The 20952-nt window shown below is 40.2% G+C and overlaps 1 protein-coding gene across 2 annotated transcripts in view; it reads left to right on the top strand.

The window, feature by feature from the left end:
• The window catches only part of FHIT (fragile histidine triad diadenosine triphosphatase), a 378484-nt gene that overhangs the window by 283557 nt on the left and 73975 nt on the right, over positions 1–20952 (top strand). For both annotated transcript variants that reach the window (XM_065749905.1, XM_065749904.1), the window contains exon 4: positions 16152–16220. In XM_065749905.1, the coding sequence (XP_065605977.1) occupies positions 16152–16220 (69 nt within the window). The remainder of the gene's footprint in view (positions 1–16151; positions 16221–20952) is intronic.

Genomic DNA, 20952 nt, shown 5'->3' with positions numbered 1-20952 from the left:
AATGCTTTGCAATGATAGGTATTAGTAAGATAATTATAGATTGCAGACCAGTGGAAGTTTAACCCTCCCAAGTAAAGCTTGTGCAAAAGCCATGGGGGCATCTCGTAGACAGTTCCCTAGGTCTCTGTAGGACCAACTTCACCAGAATCCCATCTCCAGACATGTCTGCAAGTTGTCTCTGAGCCTGCTGCAGCCTCTGGCAGTGTTATTTTTCAGGCTTTTTTGTTTGTTTGCCATGCTCTCTGGGAGGACAAGATTCCTCTGGCTTGCTTCCCTGCTTAGCTGTGATGTCAGGATGTTGTTGGCAAATTCTGTCTATCAGGGCACACCTTATTTCTGTATTTCAAACACCAGTGGGAACACAGTTAAATTTTCTTTGTGCACTCTAGCAATTGAGGAAGGAAAAAGCTGAGTGTTGTTTGAGAAGTCTTGGGATTAAATTATGTCATTTAAGAACTCGTTAGTCTGTCTTTCAAGTGCATGCACTTTGTGGAATAATCATCTTTCTTTTCCTGCTTTGCCTTTGAGTTGCTTGTGTGTCGTATCTGTCATCCCTAGGAACTGCAGCTTTATGGCACTTTGGATTGGATAAACCTCCTAGCTCTGAAATGTTAAATCCTTCAATTAGCCTAAGTTGAAGGCTAAAGGCCAAATGTTTCAAATAATAGGTACCTGAAACCTGCAGGAGCTGCAGGCATTCATCACTTCTGAAAATCAAACCAATCCTTTAGGAAGCTAAATTTAGATGCAGGCCAGCCCACTTTATTCACCAAGTCCTTTAGTTTTACTTCGGATGATGTGATCGTTCCTTATCCCTTTGTACTTTTGTTTTTGTTTTCCTTTCAGAGATGGGACAGGAAGTTTTGTTTAGATGTCCATGTTACAATATCATCTTGGCTTCTCCAATGAGTTTTGCTCTCCTTCCAAAGTGCTAACAAATATTTTTAGACTTTAAGTGAAAGCAAGCATTTTGAAGCATTGCCTAAAAAGGTTTACATTAACTTATGGCTGTCAAATGCCAGTTTTTCCACTGTCAGATTTGTTTGGTCCAGATTTTTCGCCCTTTTCTCCAGAAAAAGTTTTATGAGCAACTGGCACTACAAAAGTTTCAAAATAACATACAACACTTGGTGAGAAATATCACTTTGGAATGTCTTTTAAAAGTCATTCTGACCAATTAAATAGTATTGCTGTGTTTTTGTTTTTTTTTCTTATGATGTTTTGTTTCTTAAATCAGCAGGAGTAGGATAGGAATCTAAGAAAACTTGAAATATGTTTCAGTGCTATGTTAAATCTATCACCCTTCTCATACATTTTGAGTTAATCCATGCTTTTGAAGGAGAGTAGAATCAAGTATGAACTACGTAATTTGGGGACCTGTTTTTAATTTTCCTTACACACAGAATGAATTTATTTCATTACCTAATTTTCTGGCATAGGGAGGTAGCAGAAAGAGTTTGAGCAAATAAGCGATAGTGGCTTGTGCAGAGCTGGGTGTTTACTAAAACAGCCGCCCAAAGAAGGAAATCCATGAGCAAAGGGAATTTTTAGAGATTTGTATTCATAAGATGAAAAGCTTTTGAAAAAATGTAACATCTCAGGGACTAAACTGCCTTTCCATTGGCATGATTTTCTGCTGATTGTGAATGCTGAAGTCTGCTCTGCTTCCCCAGGGCTCTGATACAAAATTCATTGTCAGAACTGGAAAGGCATAAAACTAGCAAAGACAAAAACCCAAACAAACAAAAATCTCAAACCCTCAAACAAGGAAAGGAGATCACTTTGTTAAAGCTTCACCCTAAGCAGATGTTAACAAGTCTATTTAAACCTTTTCAGACTGAAACCTCCTGCTGGCTTCCTGTCCTAATGTAACTTGCCATTTCCCTGGTCAGTTAGTTTATTCTGACCTGATTAGCATTTCAGAAATGCACAGGTTTTGTCAAACACTGCTTTAGAAGCTGTTTTGAAGCACCTCTTTGGGTGACTGTGGGTTGTTTGGGTGTTTTTTTATGAGCTGCAAATTACAAAGGATGGTTTCCCAACTTAGTAGGTTATAATGCAGTGTCCCCTCAGCATCTTCTGTCAAGAGTCATTGTTGCTCACACCAGCTCTTCTTGGAGAATATATTTCTACCATTAATACCTCATCTGATAAGAACTTATTTTGCCAGAGATATCAACGTTCTTTTACCATATCTTGCTTTCTTGTTCTTTTCTCTTGCAGTAGCAAGAGTATTTATTTGCTTGGCTGAGCTTGGTAGAAAATAGAGGCAAATGTTCCTAGCAGCTACATTACCCAAGTAGAAGTCTGTATAGTTCTGCTTCTTAAATATAAGTTTGAGTTCATTTTACTTGTCTGGGATTAACACTATATGATGATACAAGATTTTGTGATAAATAGGCATGGTAGAGTTAATTCCAGTTTTGTATGGATTGAACAGGAAAATAATTCCCTGTGCAAACCTTGATGCGCTTCTGGAATAGTTCAACTTAGAATAGCTTCTGAAGTGCCTAAGCACCATTTGGGAAAGACATGTAGGTAGAAGTTTTCATGAAGGCTTAACATGGTTTTCTAAACTCATTGACAATAATGTAGGTGGCTAAATTCTTAGCTGAATTCTTACTGAAGTGGTTTGAAAATCTGACAAGAGTTGTCAATGTCACAGTTGCTGGTTGCGGAATGACTTCAGAAATATGACTTTAAATGTTGATGTTTATAGATCTGGCCTAAAAGCAACAGTTATCAGAGAAGCAAATAAATAAGTTTGTTTCAAAGTTCTTTTCACAGGAAGTGGATGAAGAATTGCTCTCAAGTAAACATTTCTAGTATCTGACTTTATGCTTTAGTTGTTACGGTGTGTACGTGCTGTCTAGTGGTCACTCTGTACACTGTAAGATGCACACTAATTTGATTCATGTTTATCAAATTCTGAGGTAGCAGGAATGTCAGTGGCCTCCACTCTCTCATAGCTTCAACCTGAGGTTCCTCAACTGATTCAAATTTTAAGCTGAAATTCAGGTTTATTTTCATGTTTACAATCTGAACTACAAAGAATTGTGTTTGTTGCATTGTTGTTCTGTAGAGATGCCAAGAGGCTGCCATGATCTGATTCACAGAACTGGGCTTCAGGTCACTTGACTATGTCAAAATCATAGCAACAAAGATCGAGCTCACTCCAATGCTTTTTCTGGAAGTGAGAACCATTCTTCTGAGGAGCTCATTAGTTGCATCCTTATGCAACTCCTGCTGCTGCTTACAGAAGTATCAAAACTTATGCATTCAGAACAACATCCCAGGAGTGTTATTCTACTTTCTAGAAACCTGGCCTAAAGCACAAGTGTTGTGGTGTAAAAGCCACTCAGCTCTGATGCATGGTCTTGCAGGGGTTATTCTGTCATCTGACTACAAGGAAGCATTGAGCTTCTGACTCTAAAGAGAGCCACCAGTGGTCAGTACCTCTTAAAATGGGGGCTGTTATGCCTAGTGGGCTGAAAGAAGTCCAAGAATGAGTCTGATCTGGGGAGCATTCAGATTCTTGGAGGTCACAGAAAGTTGGGAGGAAAGTTTGGATTGAGTCCTCTTTCATCTGACCTGATTTGTTAATTCCCAGGCAACACTTATAGCTCTCTGAACATCCCTTGTTAGGAGTGTGGGCAACATTTCTGTAGCAGACGCTTCACTCTGTACAATTAGCATATCTTTAAAAAAAAAACTTGTAGCTGGCCTAAAGTTGGAGCAGCTAACTCTGCTAATTACTTGAAACTCTTTAATATGATGCTGGAGATGTTAAACAAATGGACCTGCATTAAATATGCTGTGCTTACAAAAACGTGGCACACAGATTGCAAGTTGTAAAATTTATCAGGCAGACTAATTATTTAAATGTGAGCTATAGGTTACATAAATAAATAGCTCTCTTGCAGTAAATGGCAAGGTGTCAGGGTGTTAACCACGTGGCTTGTGGCAAAGTAGAATTAATGTTAAAACTTCTGTAGCTTTCTCTCTCTGATTAGTAATTCTTTCAATGTTGGTAGATGAGCTGAATGTATGAAAGTTTTGCCTGCCCTCTAGGTCCCTGTTTTGTATTCTTTGTGCATTGCAGCCTGCTTCTCACTCTGGCAGTGATGCTGGATACTAAACCCATGAATGGCTCAGGCTCCCTGCTCAGCTTGTGGAGTGAGGCAGATCCAAACCTGGGAGCTTCCCCTGGGGCACAAGCTCTGTTCCCCCAGCTCCCATAACTCGATCATCCAGACACAGAAGCAGCCCACTGGTGATTAGCAGGATATATATCATGGGGCAGTAGCATTGAATTGCATAGGCAGATCATTGTGGTAATGAGTAAGTAATTTCCCAAGGCAGGCTCCTTACATTTTGCTGTTACATGTGTGCTGCAGGAGTGATCCGTGTGTGTTCAGAGAGATGCACATAGTGACAGTATGCTGCCTGTCACTTTTTAGGATGCTTTTTGAGTGCAGAGTTATGAAATCTCAAAAAATCCTATATGAGAAAAGCTGCTTTAACTACTCAGGGAGAGTTTCATTAAAGTTCATTGCTATTATTAGTTTTAAATTCACTTATGTCTGCTTCAGTCTCATTTCCAGAGGCACCTGCTCTGGTGGCTTTTGGCAGCAGCACTGTGGAGGCTGGGGAGTGCTAAGTGACAGGTTGTACGTTCCTCAGTCTCCTAAAAGAGGCTTTTTTCTCTAGTCATGCTAATTTGCATGCAGATATAAATGAAACATCCTCCTTCTCCTTTCCCGTTTGCCTCATTTCCTGCTTTTTGTGTTAAATCCCATCGAAATCATAGAGTCACAGAATTGTTAATGTTGGAAAAGACCTCTAAATCACCTAGTCCAACCATCCACCTACCACCAGTATTGCCCTCTAACCATGTCCCTCATTGCTACATCTATTTGTTTCTTGAACACCTCTGGGGACGGTGCCTACAACACCAATTTGGGCATCCTGCTCCAGTGCCTGACCACTCTTTTGGAGGGAGTTTTCCTAATATCCAACCTGAAATGCAGCCTAATTGCCTGGTTTCATGACTGAAAATCCAGATGTTTCACTTACCCTTCATGTAAGGGGAACTTGGAGCTTTGACTTGAGAGTTTGGTCCTGCAACATGCAATTCAAACAGGAGGGAAGGTGCTCAGCGCTTCAAGGGATGTGCTTATGCTCCTGCAGGCTCACAGCCTGGATGCTGCCATACCCCCTGCAGCACTGCATCATGGGCAGACTCAAGCCCGTCCCTTTCAAGGTGTTTTTAGGAGTATGAACCCACTTTTGTGACAGTTGTTCAGCTGCGCTCTCTGTGCTAGGCCCGGTGGAAGCAATTGGATCAACTCAATCAGTGCAAGGGATTAAACGAGGCCAGCTGTTGTCATAATGGACAAGCACATGGCAAACTTGCAAACCTGTCCTTTTGGGGAAATTGAAAGCAGTTTAGTTCAGGTTCAGCTTAGAGGGTTGAGAAGGAAATTGTCTATTAGTCTCAAGCCAGGCTCACGGCACCCACGCCGAGCTGGCAGATGCTCCATGCCTGCCAGGCAGAGCTGCGTGTTAACCCATGGATGCAGAACTGGGTTCCCTCTCATGGCCTGCCCTCAGCATGGCTCACAGCTGAGCTGTGTGAGGCCTGCACACCCAAACCAGGCTGTGGAGCTGCTTTCCTGCCCTGTCTCTCCAACACTGGGCTGGTGAGCAGCAGGGCAGGATTCGGTCACCTTAGCAACCCCTCGGCCAGCACTTCTGGAGAACACATTGCAGCAGGTTTAGGCCAACCAAATCCTTTTTCCCAGTCCCCAGAGGAAGAAGAAGGAGGGAGGCATTTGTGAGCCTGCTATAAGCTGCTTTCAGCTCTGATCCCAGGACGGCAGATCTGTGTGCAGAGGCTGATGATAAAACTGAGCAGTAACCCTTTGAGGTACCCTCTGTTCAGTGAAAGCCAAGGTTGCTTTGCTGGTCTTTTCTTAGCCCACAGAAAGGGAACAGGAACCAGCAGCAGCTTCAGCTCCTTCTGCTTTCATCTGCCATCTAAGATGTTTTTGTGAACGGAGTCACTGGTGAACTGTGGAAGCTGCTAAGTTCCAATTTCAAGCCCTGCATAAAGTTGTGCTGTTTAAAATTATCTACATTCGTTCACTACTGCGTCCTGCGAGCACATCTTTTTTCTTTTGTTTTCTGAGCAGCTCTTCTATTGCCAAGGTGTTTAACTGCAAGCATGGAAGGCCATGCAAATAAGACCAAGCCAGCTGCACAGATTTTGCACACTTTAATTAAGTTGTAGGGCTTCAAATGAATTTGGCTCCAGTTTCTGATGCTTCCATTCCCTGTATTCTGTTCCAGTGTGGATGTTAAATCGTGCAGAAATGGAGCGTGACCTAACTTTCATGTCAGTTGATCTGGCAGTAGCTGTTTTTGTGTAACTAATTTAAAAAGATTGATTGTTGGTTAATTACATTAATGAACTGAACCAACATGGGCACAGACCAAAGCTCAGCAGTCTCCTAAACAGTCATTAGGAATAGACATCTATCTTTTCACCTGCTTGTACAGCCTCCTGTTGGGTGGTAGAGTGTGCAGAATCGTAATTCTGAAGGTTAAATGACTTAGGGACATAATCACAAACTGTTCACCTCTGCTACTCATCTGCCCATGTGCCCATATGGCCCTGCTAGTCACAGTCAAAGTCCATTTGGGCAAACTGTCTGTTGAAAGGTCTCCAGGACAGCAAGTATGGTGCTTTCACCTGTGTTCCTGGCAAATGCCAGCGTGAATTATAAATCGCTGAAGTCCTCTGCCTGAAAGGAATTTGTGGATTTACACAATTATGAAAGCTCTCCTTTTCCAACGAAGGTAATTCATGCTTACTAAGGTAAAACCGTACTAAGCAGAACACTGTTCTCTCTAGCTGGCTCATGAATGTGAAGAAAGATTGAATCAATATACATTTCTGTAATTAAATTGGTAAGTTAAAATATTTGAGTTCTTGTTTTAGCAAACACTCAGTGGAAGTTGCATTTCTCTGTGTGCTTGTTATCATCATTGCTCTTGCTGTTCACTAGAACTGGGTGGGAGATGTGTAGATGTTTGATTCCTTGAAAAGGCTTTAAAAAAAAAAAGCTTTAAAGCTTTAAAATGTCAAATAAAAATAAGTACTTTGAGACAAGGGTACTGGCACCTTATCTAATCAGATTTCAAATTATTACACACTGACTGAAGACTGTAGAATGCGTTTTATTTTGTAGTTTGGGGACATAGGATTGTATATCCTTCACCATTTTTAACACATTTTTTTGTCAGATTTCTTCAAATAATGTAGGACTTAACCTAAAGTTAGTAGAAGTTAGTGAGCAGAAAGGGAAATGGATGAGGAAAGTTCCTGTGAAATCAAGAGTCAAAGTACTTTTGCACTGTTAGCCTGAGAGAATATATCATATTAACTCGCATAGGTTGTTGTCAAAATATTCAAAGGTGACTTGTGTTGGTATTGATACTGTGCTATTCTGCAAGGGTTAATCCAATAGCTTCTGAGGCTGAAGTCATTACAGGGATTTCAGTCACCTTTAGGTGATGGAATAGGTGACCTATGAAGTCTTATTTTCAAAGAGTCTATTCACTTCCACAAAACCATTTCATATCCTAAATTCAGCAGTGCTGGAAGGAAGGAAGTCAGTGAAAAATAAAATTGGCTTGGGGTCATGTAGTCTGTCCCCAAAATTTGCTTTCTTGATTCTAAGCTCCTTGCTGGATATGCAATCAAAATAGTTTGAGATTACAAGAGGAAAGACTCGTAGACTGCTTCTGCTTCCTGTGTCATCCCAGGGACTTTGGTAGACTGTTGAGAGGTGAACAGCTGAGTCCTGGTGTTAGATATTTCAGGAGTTGGTTCACAACAGCTTAAAAATATATTAAATATGAGGTGAAGAATTTGGGGATGACACATATGCAAATTGCATTGAATTATGTTTTTATCTAAGATCTTCTGTTTCAAGCTAATTGAAAGACAGAGGCCACTGCTGCAGGAGGAAAATATAAAAAGAAGGCTATACTGAAACATAAAAGTGTTTCTGATCAAGTAAAATTCTGTTTCTGTTGAATGTTTTATTTTGTTCCAGTCACATAAATTACCATCTTTGAAATACTAAAACTCCCACAATCAGCTTTTTATAACAGAAAATAATTTACATTTAAAAGGTTTAACTGAAGCAGCTAAACCTTAGAGATGAATGTGCATATTCGGCAATAAAACAGGAAAACAGCTCATGTTTTGGAACCCATACCTGCTATGTATAATTTTAATATTATAAATAACTAAATAGAGTCTTGTGAGTTCCATATGTATACACAGATATATTCTTGTTCTTGGGAAGTGTGTCCTTAAGGGGATATAATGCCTCTGTACTAACACAGAGCTTCAGAAATTTCCCTTAACACTGATAGACACAGTGATGGAAAGTGCCGTGGCCTGAATACATTTCATCCTGCTCAGGACGTTATGAGGCTTGGTCTTTACTGTCATTGGAAGCCTTTTCTTTCTCCTTACATTAGCATCTCTCTTCTATTTTTAGCTCATGGAAGAGAAACAGTGTGTTAATTCTACAGGAAACTTTTCATAATCCCAGAGTAGGGCCGCAGCAGTTGTCTAAAAGGACAGTAACCCACGCAAATTAGATAGAAACTAGTATGTTGATCTTGCCTTCCCCCCCCTCCTGCCCTCACATCTGTTCCTGATTTATCTTCTCTCATTTTCCTCCAAGTTCCCTGCCCCCTGTGTTAAAGGAGGAGTAGGCCATTACTGCTGCAGTGCTCTTATTCCCTGCTAGTGGAGAGAAGATATATTTCAGTTTTATGGTCTCCTCAAATGTACTCAGACACAAGGAAGAAATATCTTACAGGTGCTTGTATCATTGCAGATATGCTAGAGAACTGAAAACCCTGTGTATTCCAACAATATTTCCCTAGACCTCTGTGTACTTTATCTCACACCCGGGGCACTGAGTCCTGCAGTTACTGGAGTCAGTGAGAAAATGGGTGGAAGTTTCTGCAAAAATGAGCTGAGCCCCTGAGTGTTGATCGCATGGCTGTAGGACTGACACTTCTGGACAAACTGCACAGAGCTGCACACACAGCTGTGTGCAGCCCTCTGCTCCCTCTGAGGGCCTCAACCTTTCTTGGCATCTACAAGGTCTGACTGGGGGTTTCCAAACCTCACTCTTATTAATTTGAGAAACTAAACTAGTATCATACTGCCCTTCAAGTCACACCTTTCCAGGGTCTCTCGTCCTTTTCAGTTAGACTGGATCTCTGAGGAAAAAAAACAAAGTAATAATGCACTGTGGCAGCGTGGTAATTACTAAGTAGATTCTACGTGATTATTATGTTAGCTTCTCATGGGGAAAATGAAAGCTTGTACTGTCCCTTTAACGGGACAATTTGATAATCCTCTTAACATTTTCTCTTTTGGCTGATAATATTTCACAGAATTTTACTTTGTAAAATATTCCTAAAGGAAGGCTTAAGCAATAATGCACAGATTATGGAAATGACTCTCATTAACTATAGGGAGAGACTTCAGCAAAGCCATGAACTGCTTGAAAACATGTAACCCCCATTAGGAGCTTCATTTAAATGTTTATTCACAGAGCAGTAAATGTTTATTATGGAACACTTTATTGAAACATAAAGAACCCTAATTATATGTATCACAAGTGTTAAAACAATATGCGTTTATCAAGACTTAACTAAATATCAGAGGTGAAGGGAAATGCAATTGCTATTTCATTTGCATCTCAACAACAACAAATTTGCAACAAAACACCTGGGCAAAGTGACCCTAAAGGAAGATGAAGGAGCAGAATGGTAAAGCAGGTGCTCACCAGCTGTTCCTAAGCCTGTGGCACCTTCATTGGTATGTGCCTCAGCCTTCTCATCTACAAAATGGAAATGATATTTTCTGCAGGGGCTGCCAGGGCTTAGGGTTGTTTCTGTAGTTCTCTGGCATTTTAGTGCAGATGCTGCTGCATAGGGCTCACAGTGTTATGGTCTTATTGTTGCTGACTTAATTGCACAGCAGTGTCAGTGTCCTTGGTTGGGTCAGTGTGTCATTCTTTCTAATGGTTCACAGTGCAGTGCTTGAAGTTGCAGCAGTTGGGCAGATGAGAAGGAGCTGGTGGTGGTGGTGGACCTTGGCATGATGATGTGGGGACTATCATTCCCAGAAATTGAGACTGGCTTAGAGGTCAGAAAATACCAGTCCAGAAGCATTGATCCCACTCTCATTACCATTTCATTATTTACTGTCTTTTAGGAGATTAGAGGGGATGACTTGGAGCACCACTTCCAATGAAAAGGCTATTTATCCTCTTTATTGTGCCAGTTGGCTTAGCCTTGGGGCTGGAGGGAGAGGCTGGCAGTTCTCATGTAAATGGTAACGCTGCCTTCAGCTGTGGAAGTCATAACCTCAGATCTCAAGAGGCTTTAAAAAATCTTTCTGTACATGTTTTCATTGGGTCTAGGTCTCTCTTCCAGCTCATTCACAGCTCATTTCTTTAAAACTTTATAGTAGTTGACAGCTACATTATTTATTGAGGATGCTGAATCGGCACATTCCTCAGTTCATGTGTTTGAAGATGTACTTCGCTGCCAGTCCCCCACTTGGTTTGGTTTCTGATATATTCACAAATTCTTTCCATTTTGTTGCTTTCTCAAGTATGTGTTCTCAGTACTGAGCAAGTATCTTGAAATAATTCAAGAGGCAAATCAGTGGCATAAGCATTGGTGATGATAATTGCAAAGCTTTCTCCCTCTTAGGTTACCTGTACAGTGTAGTGCTGTGCAGAGGTACATTCATGGATCCCAAAAGACTCCTCGTGTGACAGCTTGGTGGTATCTTGTCTGCCTGTCCGTATCACTCCTTTCAGTGTGTATCACGTTCTTACATTACTTGTGCTGGTAAAAAAACAAAACAAAACAATAACAATAACAATAACAAACAAACAAAAAAAAAAAACAGGATTTGGATTCGTGCTTTAATAAACTAGAGCCATAGCAAATGTGTTGTGAGAGGTCGTTAGTCTATGCAGTCCTCTTGGGTGTGCATCAATTGTTACGACCAAAATGCTTTAGCTCCTGCTCCAGTAGAAGGCACCATGTGTGTGCATCTTGTGTACAGCCTACTCCAGTAAAGGAAAATGGCAGTTCTTAAAAACTGGGCATTCTTGGAGGAAATGAATTGTTTGAAGTAGTTTCCTATCATGTTTCAATATTTTATAAAATTTATGTCTTTCAAAGTGGTCTTACATTGTGTAATTTATAACTTGTGGATAGGTAGGAAAGATTACACTGACAGTAATTTTGAAGGCTGTGGAAACTGAATGTTTTGATTGATACAAACTGCTTTGGTTTTAATTTTTTTTAAGCGCTAATAGAACCTTTTTTTCCCTATGTGTTTCTCTATCCCAACCCAATTCAGGAACAGGAAAAGAGTCAAGAACTCAGAAATATTCACTGAACAGAAGTTGCTTTGCCATGAAGATGTCTTTGCAGGGGTCTGCAAGTCAAGGGCCCTGGAAATTGGCTTACAAAGCAAGGAAAGAACGATAGTACTGAGTCTGCTAGCATCTGGGTAATGCGATATATTTCTGCAGACAGCAGAGGGAGTGCTTTCTGTTAATGAGCTATGGATATACAGGCAGGGCTTTCCACAGAATAATTTTGTAACAGGGATAATTGAGCAGTTAATCAAGAATAGCAAACAAGGGCTCCATGGAAGCCCAGTTTACAGAAAGGACAAAATTGCCCTATTTTTCATGTGGCTATCTCAGTATTATGGTTGATTTTCTTTATCACCCACTGACAGCATTACTTGGAGAATGGTTATTAGTTTGGAATTTCTACAGTTAATCTGGTAGTTTAGAAGAAGCATTATCACAGCCTCCTGTATGAAGTCCGTGTCTCTGCAACAGACTGGGGACTTTCTGCAGCAAATAAGGTGTTATCTATATGCTTCTGTCCTTTTACCCAATGAACAAGCTGATGGGAGAGTCCTGCGGCCAGTACATCTTGCAGCCTGCTGATACTGGTGTCCTTCCTGCCTTTCCTCCTACTTGTGCATGGCATGGACATGAGGGCTCACTCTTTCTGATCACCCCCATGTCCCTCATCACTGCTTTCCTGATATTGCTTAACCACAAAACTATGTAAACCCACATGTTTTCCCTGTTATGAAGAACAAAAGTGACAGGGGAATGGCTTAGGCTGATGAAAGACATCTGGTTTTGCTGCATGAAGACACAGCTCAGCCATGTGCTGCCTTTGCAGCTGAGGGAAATCAGTCTTTCCTCTGCCAGTATTTTGGCAACCCCCTGTCCTCAGCACCGTGTGATCCACCACCAGGCCTCATCCTATAGCAACATGTATTGCTAATAGTCCCAGGGTGAGTGCTGAGGAGCTCTCATGCAGGCTATTATCTCCCTTTCTGTCGGAAGCAGAGCTTTGTTGCTTTGCTAACCAGCACAGCGGCTGAGTGAACACAACATAATGTTCATGAATTATTGCAGGCAATGTCCATGTTCTCCCCAGTGGTGTGTGGCAGGGTCATCTGATCTTCACTATTCTGGTTTACTCAGGAAATCTCTTTCAGTGTCTATTTTTGCCTGGTATTTTTGCATCCAGCACAGTGGTGACACATTGGTTATTCGACCATAATTCAGCATATAAAAACAGCCATAACTAAGACATTGCTTTCTCCATGGTCTTGAATGCCGAAGCAAAACTCACCTGACCTGAATGTGTGGTGTTTGTTTTTTTTAACAAAACAGGCTGCAGAGATTTTTTTGCCAAGATTTTTGTGAGCGTTTTGCAACTGTGGCTCGTTGGAAATTGACTCTAGATGTGAAATCCCACCAACGTTTGTGCTGCTGCCAGTTTTCTGCAGTGGTAGGAGGAGCAGCTGCAGGCTCCCACTGCCCTACGTGGGGATCTGTGGTTTGACAGCCCCTCTTGGCACTGCAGATTTGCTCCTTGCATTACTTCTAATTTTTGGTCCAGTCTGGATGTAAAGATCTTGAAAATTCTTCTCCCACAACCTCTCTGTAGGTATCAGAAGCAGCCAGAGGGGCTCAAGGGTCTGACCATCTAGTGTCAAAGTGTGTGCACCCACTGTACCACCTGGGTACACATTGCCATGTTGCTGTGTTGTGACATCCAGTATGCCTGTCTCCTGCACACGGCTTTCTCCATCAATGTCTGAGAAGAAGAGGGAATGGCAGCTAACATGTTAAATAATGCAAACGTGTGTCTGCATTTTTGATACAATGATATCGATTGGTCTGTTAATGTGAATGTCTTGGTAGTTGTATGTCACTTTTCTTGCTTATTAATCAAAACAATGCAAAATGAGGGGAAAGCAATTTTTAGGAGAGAAATTTAATACAATCAACAGTAATTGAATTCAGCCTGCTGGAATGCTTTGGTGCTGTCTGCTATCCGCCAGACATGAGGATATCCACAATAACAGAGAAAAGCTGAAATGTTTTATTTTGACATTTTATATAGACAATGTTTGGATTTTTCCTCTCCAAACACTGTTTTGAGAGATTTGCCTGAATCTGTTTGTTCGGTTAAAAGAAATATACACAGCCAAATGTTTTGTTTGTATCTACTGACACATTTCAGCAAATGGCTTTTTTGGACTTGCAGGTTTTACTTTTGTCTGGCTTCAGCCATAACAAGCAACACTGAAAAGCAAAAATGATCAATTAAAGAACTCCCAATGAATCAAAATAAAAGCACCTCTAACTGGGAAGACAATAAGCTGAATGGCAAACAAGAGAAGTGAAATTCCCTTCACTCCCACATGGGAACCACTGCTCTGTGCTTGTTTCTTCCCCTAAAGCTGAAGAGAAGGAATCTACTTGAGATGTAATTGCCAATCATGTTTTTTTTCTATTATACAAGCAATAGGAAGAATTCAGATGTCTGTGTATATCCCATGCACAATACTAAGGAAAATAATTAGAATGTCTGGAAGAAATTGCACTCTCTTAATTGATTGTAGTTACCTCAGATCTGGAAATACCCATTTGTTTTCTGATACAGTTGACAGATTTTGCTGCGCAGCCTGGCATTGTGTAAGAACATAACGTGCATAGTAAAGGTGACAAACCCCGAGAATGTCCCCGGTGATGCCAAGTGGCCCATATGCTCTCATAAACAGTTTCTCTTCTCCTTTTTTCATGCTGATCACACGAGCCCGTTTTGGGCAGAAGCTCACATTAGGCTCATTTGTTACCTGCTGTGCTTCTCTGAGCATCTGCAGTGCAGCATCTCTGCGCTAAGCTTTGGGCCACATCCTGTTTGTTGTCTGATATTCCAAATTGTCTGTCTGGGGTATACAGATCTTTTCCTGTGTGCATGCTGGAACATTTTGACACAGGGAAAAATGAGTCTTAAGCAAGTAGAAGTTTTGGGACATGGTAGTTATTGATATCTGACATTAAGTTCTCTGTATTTATACCATCAAGGGAAAATGCTGAAATGGTACCATTGTAGCAATGGTATCATTCCTTGTACAAGAAGAGAAACAAACTGACAGACCATTCTGTAGTTTTATGTATAAATTTTAAAGCTACAGAGATCTAGGTGTAGGTGGGACATACTGAAATATCATATTGTTGGTACAAACTTCACAGTCTTCACTCCTGGTTTTTTTGGAAGTCTCTCTTTATTCAAAAGCCAAATTCCAGGCCTTGGGCTTTGGAAGACCATCTTTAAACTTACCTTGTGATTTTGAGCAATTCGTCATGGGAGCAGTGATGTTCAGATGATACACTGCACTAATACATCATGAGAACACTATCGCACTCATGATATATTAGTATAATACACTATCAGAACACTATCGCTGATGTATTACTCAAAAACACAGTTTTTAACCCTCAAGAAGCATCCTCATTTCTAGGCTGAATACACTGAAAGCTGTGGATAATGATAGGTTTAAGGAATAGCATATTTGGATATTTAGAGTAAGCTAAGAAAAAAAAAAGAATGTTATTCAGAATATTTTGTTAACTGAAACAATTGTGATTTCATTTTATTCGCTGAGCAGATGTTCTTGTAGGTGAAGGTAGCATGATCTTGGTGTGTTTGGATTTTATTACAAATTAACTAGGTTTTCGGGTCTTTTTTTTGGTCTTCATTAGACTTGAGCCATATTTTGAGAATGTTTTGGCAGTGATAATGAATTTCAGCTGATTTTCAGCTCATCAAGTTGAATCAGATGCAAGCGATCTAAATTCAGTTTATTGTGTACAGACAGAATAAAAGGGGAAAAGATAAAAGACTATTTACAATTTTGTAGCTGAAGTCACTTCAGAAAAGCAGATAGATCAGCATTTCTTTGATTTCTCAAGGATTCTTTTAAAAATCATAGTAGATTTTGAGTCACAAGAATCTTGAATTGTGTAATTCGTTCCTATCTGTCATGAAGAGGCGCATAATCTCTTAACTAAATACATATGTGTGTGTGTAAAATAGTACTAGTAATAATGAACATCAAAGTGACATGATATATTTGTCCTTATTTTTGTTCCTTTTTCCCATATCCCGTCAGCATTTGTGAGAAAATGTTTCCCCACACATACCCACCATGTTGGATAGCCAAAAGGTACATGTGCCACTTAGCTTTGCTATACTGAGCAGTGGCTTTTCCATCAGGAGAGTAATGTTTAGGCTTTGGGCTCTGTAAATCTGGATTCTTAATTCTCTTGCCCTGCAGGTTTGGGGTCACATTATGCACCACTGGGTCCTTTAAACTGGGGCTACAAACTCCTGGGAGGAGAAGTAGAATATTAAGCTCTTTCTAATCTTGCAGATGTTGTTATAGGAGTGCTATACAGCCCAGTATGTGCCTTCTTCTGGTAGCCTTTCTACCTGTGTGGTCTATGTAACAAGCAAGTGGTTCTTCCATCCAGTGGCCTGCACAGCTTTTATAATATCTGAAGGATTAAGGTAAATTTATGGAACATGTGGAATTCTGTGGAATCCTGTTCACAGTTACTGGTATGAGCAGAGAATAACGCTGATAATCTGGAAAAGAAAGTTATGATCATGGCAATCACCATTATTTGGTTTTCTTTTTCTAGCATGTTCACGTCCATGTCCTTCCACGGAGGTCAGGAGACTTCAGCAGGAATGATGATGTCTACGAGGAGGTAAGGGCTGCTCTCTATTACTTGTTCAGAGTTGTTTTCACAGTTAGAAAATCATGTCAGTATACTAACCTTGCTTTGAATGGAATTATTTAACAGGCTTTCTGCATCTTATTGGTTTCAAAAAGCCTGTGTTGAGCAACAAACCCAATACTCAGATTTCGCAGATTGCCTTGTGGCCTGTTTTCTGCAGGATTCTGCTCAGGCTCTGAGCACATCATGCTGCAGCCCCAAAAATAAGAATTAAAGAGCAACTATGCTTATAGATGTTATATCTGAGTATGTGCAGATTGTACCACAGAGCTGGAGACATAAGCTGTGGCTGAATTGCTGACTTTTGTTTAAATGCACAGTTGTATTGCTATTAATAAAAAGTTCTTCCCATCTTGACAGCTGTCACAATGAAATAATCTTACTATTGTTTAATTTATGAGTAGTTCTTAGTGAGTTTGGTAGGATCCTCTATCTGAAATATGACATCTCCTTTTCTTTTTGAATGTAATTAATATAAACATCTTCAGTGCTACTGCAATACCATATGCTTGAAGAATAATTCATGACATTTTATGCTTCTGCATTGTTTCTTTTTTGATATATCCATGATGACAACTCACCACTCTTAAAAAATGTATTTTGAAGTTTTATAATGACTTCAGGGGATATTCAGGTTGGATATTAGGAAATAAAAAGTTCTTCTCAGAAAGAGTGGTGAGGTACTGGCACAGGCTGCCCAGGAGGTGGTGGAGTCACCATCCATGGAGGTGTTCAAATAACATTGACGTGTGGTACTGAGGGATATTTTTAGTGGGCATGGTGGGGGTGGGATGATGGTTGGACCTGGTGCTCTTAGCATTCTTTTCTAACCTTAACCGTTTTGTGATTCTGTGACTTAATTCAAAAGTGGTGAAAACTGTTGACATGAAAGACAGAGATTGAGAACCCTTCTAACATAACCTTATAATGAGACTGCTGAGCAAGGAGATCAAATGTCAGTACGTGATGGTCATCTTATATTATGCTGTACTTAAAAGCAGTAAAGTGGGGCAACTTGGAAGTTAATGGTTTTTTTCTTTTTAAATGTGTGAAGTGGTTTACAATTCTGCACCAACCCACAAGTCCTATTTCCATTTTTGTCATATTTACAATGCCATCTTGTTATTTTTAACATGTTTATTTCTCTGTTGTTGTATGTAAATACAAAAAGGCAAAACTGTTAATGAAATAGGCTATAAATTTAGTGTTGTTAAATGCAAAAGGCATGACAAATTGCTGAAAATTATTTTTATCTTGTCATTTTCAGCTATAGCAATTGTAGGTGTTGCTTGTAGCAGACATAGGAAGTAAAAATATTTAGACACAGATGTGATAATATATCTTTTAGCAGAACAGCATATAGCCTTAGACAATAAACAGCTACTCTTGAATATCAAAGAGCGAACATATGCTTTTGTACAGACTGCATCTGACCAACAATTTCACTGTACAATTAGATTGTCAGGGAAAAAAAAAACCTACAGCATTTTATGCTATGAAAGTTTGATGCCAAGTTCTATCACTCACTGGACTGGGAGGGTAGAAGGCCTTTAATGGTACGCTATCACAATAGTGAATAAATCTATATTAAAACATACAAAATGGACAAAGTATTGAAAATACAGCTGGTTTGAGAAATTAGTTGGAGATTATTTCAGTAAGGCACAAGCTTGAGTTGTTTTGTTTTTTTTTTTATACAATGCATTTTGGTGTTGTGCCAAGACACATCTCTTTGTCAAGACTTTTTTAAATGTTTAGGAAGCTCTTGTAGGTTGTGGTGGAGCAACAGACTAAAAACCTACAAGCAACAGAGTTGCATTAGGCGAGGCGAGGAAAGAGCTTTAAATGCAACATCCGTGCTTAGGACAATCTATAACCTGTTTATAAATGAAGCTTTCTTTCTATATGAGTGATAGACAAAGTTGTGGTTTAGACAGCAGACGTCCTTCCTTTTCTTCGTATTATATGGCACTGAGGCTGTTAGCCTCTCTGAAATAATTTTTGTAATTGTAAAGCACACCTGGGCTAAATTTTGTATGTCATGGTGCCTGGTTTAATTACTGCATGTAAAAATTGTACCGCTATTGTGTATAATTTTCATAGTCTGGATCTCAGCCTTAGTTCAACACTTCCATCTCAAAACCCTATCTGTCTGTAAATGCCCTTGAGCTCTCCAAACTCTGGAGTTGTCATCTGTATATGCTCAGCAGATTGTTGACAAATCCCATTGCTCAGTGGTGTTTGACAGGAAGGAGAATGCCCAGATGTTGAGACATCGGTCCTCTTAGGAGACTTCTACAACTGAGACAGCTAGAAAATACTCACAGGCTCTTGCTATGTGCTCTTTTTGTCCCATTTGGATTGAGAGTAACCATCCTGCTGACTGATAAGACAGGAAAAAAGAAACTATCTGGTTGATCCCTGTTCTGTGAAGTGCTTACTGGGCTCTGATATTGTCAGCCTTTTGGCTATAAAGCTCTGAGACAGCCTTATATAGAACTACAAAGTGTAAAGGATATTCTTAAAGGTAAGGTTTATCTTTAGCACTTGGTTTGTAATAAGGCTGCTGATGAATATGAGTGCCAACTAGTTTTTGGATATATTTTTAGAACTTCAATACTGGAACATTAATTGGAAAAGAAATGACAGGGGTCCAAAACCTGTTCCCCAGCACCTTCTCTGACACAGTTCTTGGAATATATCACTTAATCTTTTAGGTTTCTATACCTTAATCACAAAATCACAAAATTGGATGGGCTGGAAGGGACTACTAGATATCATTTAGTCCAACCCCCCTGCCAAAGCAGGCTCCCCAGACCAGTTTGCACAGGTAGGCATCCAGATGAGCCTTGAGCATCTCCAGAGAAGATTCCACAACCTCTCTGGGCAGTGCATACGAAAGCGGACGATTTTCATAATGTAAAGAGAATGATTAACTCGAACAGGACTGCATCAAATATTTTAAACTTATTTCCAGGGTATTTTTGCAGGGCTATTTCTTGGGAGGCTATTTACTAGGGGTTGTTAGCTATCCATGCTCTGTGCTCACCATAGTGAAAATCTGTGTTTTTCTATGTCTATCATTTTCTATGAAAGGCATAGTTTTTCAGTTCTTACATTTTCCTGCAATTATGTGAAGCTAATCCTGCAAGTATGCAGAAGTTCAAGTTAAACTGGTCAGATAGTTTGTCTCATAGGTTCAGGTTCTTTGTATTTTCTTGTTAGATCACTTTTCTAATCTACATCTTGAGTAATTATTATCTATCAATTAGCTTGATCTCTTATACAACAAAACTGTAACAGCTAAATATTAGGAAAACTTAATCAGAATCCTTCTTATTCCTCTTTTCTGTTTCATTTGAAATATAAATATTTCTTAATTTGAAGAATTTGAAATATTTCTTAAGTTGAAAAATTTTAAAGTCTTCTCATCAAGGAGTTGCATGCTTTAAGGAAAATGTGTTAGGTTGTTGGTTTTTTTTGCTTTTGACATGTCACAATAAATGGTAAGCATGGTATTAATGAGTTTCTTTGCTGTAGGACAGCATCCTATGTTATAGCAGTCAGTAGAAGTGCTGCAGAACTTCTGGGGGTCGCAGTGTCCAAAGCATTCAAGAACATTACCCTGAAGTGTCTCAGCACTTTAATACACTCAGCCATCTGTGGGTAGTCCCCATTCAGTGCATGTTTGAAAAGTCCATAGCACAGCCTGTCTCCTGTCTCCATGGAGTGGTTAGCCATTACCGCAATATAAATAACATTCATCATCTTTTAGGTTGGCAGGTAATAGCCGTACTGGGCAGAGTATGGGGCTTTCTCAGAAAGGAAGAGTGAATCAAGTCTGCAATACTGCTGTTATGAGTACTGACCTCAATAAGTTAATTTTGAGGCTGACAGACTTGGATGGGTGCGGGCAGCCCAGCCTGTCAGCAAAATGCTGAGCACCCTACTATGTAGCACTGCATTTTGTGGTGCCAGGCCATGTTCCTTCTCAAAGCCCATGTTTCACTTGGAGTTTGCAGTCTGCTGTAATGGATGCTGCTACAAACAGCAATATGCATCCAGGGCTATATTTTCAGGGCTAAGAGAGCTGTTCTCTCAGCAGCTTCGCTTTCATGCCTACCCATTTTTCTTGCCCATCTTCTGTTCCCAACCTAGGCTCTAAATGCTCTAAAAGGGAAAAGTGTGAGTAAGAGAGGCTGACTCAAATCTTCGTGTCCCCATCCCCTGCTGCCTGCCAGATGTGCTTCATGGACCTCTTGTAATGAATCTGGGTTAAACTTCTTAATGTGAATTCTTCAGTAACTTGGAGGTCTTGTCAAACGCAAAAACCAGCAAAAGAATTCCATCCATGCTGTCCTTTCCCTCTAGCATTCAGGCACGCAGTAAGAGAATCACTTAGGGAGAGGTATTTTGACTTAGTGATCTCATTCAGCGCATTATGTTAAATCATTTCAGCAAGAATACCTATTAGTAATCATTTCCAGTTTCAGGGAGGATGAAGGAGGCATTTTGGCACATGACTCAAGAGCCTGCTGCGTTGCCTTTTCAGCCTGGCAAAACTGGGGAGCTGTGTTGAATTGGGAAGTTTAGTCAAACATGCCTGAAGTTTAATTCTCCATAAGTGGCTTTGTCTGTGACATGCCTTCAGCCTGACCTGTAGACAGCATCTCATGTGCTGCTGGGCACAGAGCCTTGAAAT

This window comes from Cyrtonyx montezumae, unplaced genomic scaffold (genome assembly GCF_038088225.1).
Source record: "Cyrtonyx montezumae isolate F1298 unplaced genomic scaffold, pur_monq_1.0 scaffold_6, whole genome shotgun sequence".
NCBI classification, from domain to species: Eukaryota; Metazoa; Chordata; class Aves; order Galliformes; family Odontophoridae; genus Cyrtonyx; species Cyrtonyx montezumae.
Note: the sequence above shows the minus strand (reverse complement) of the source record. Positions and strands in the feature narration are given on the sequence as shown.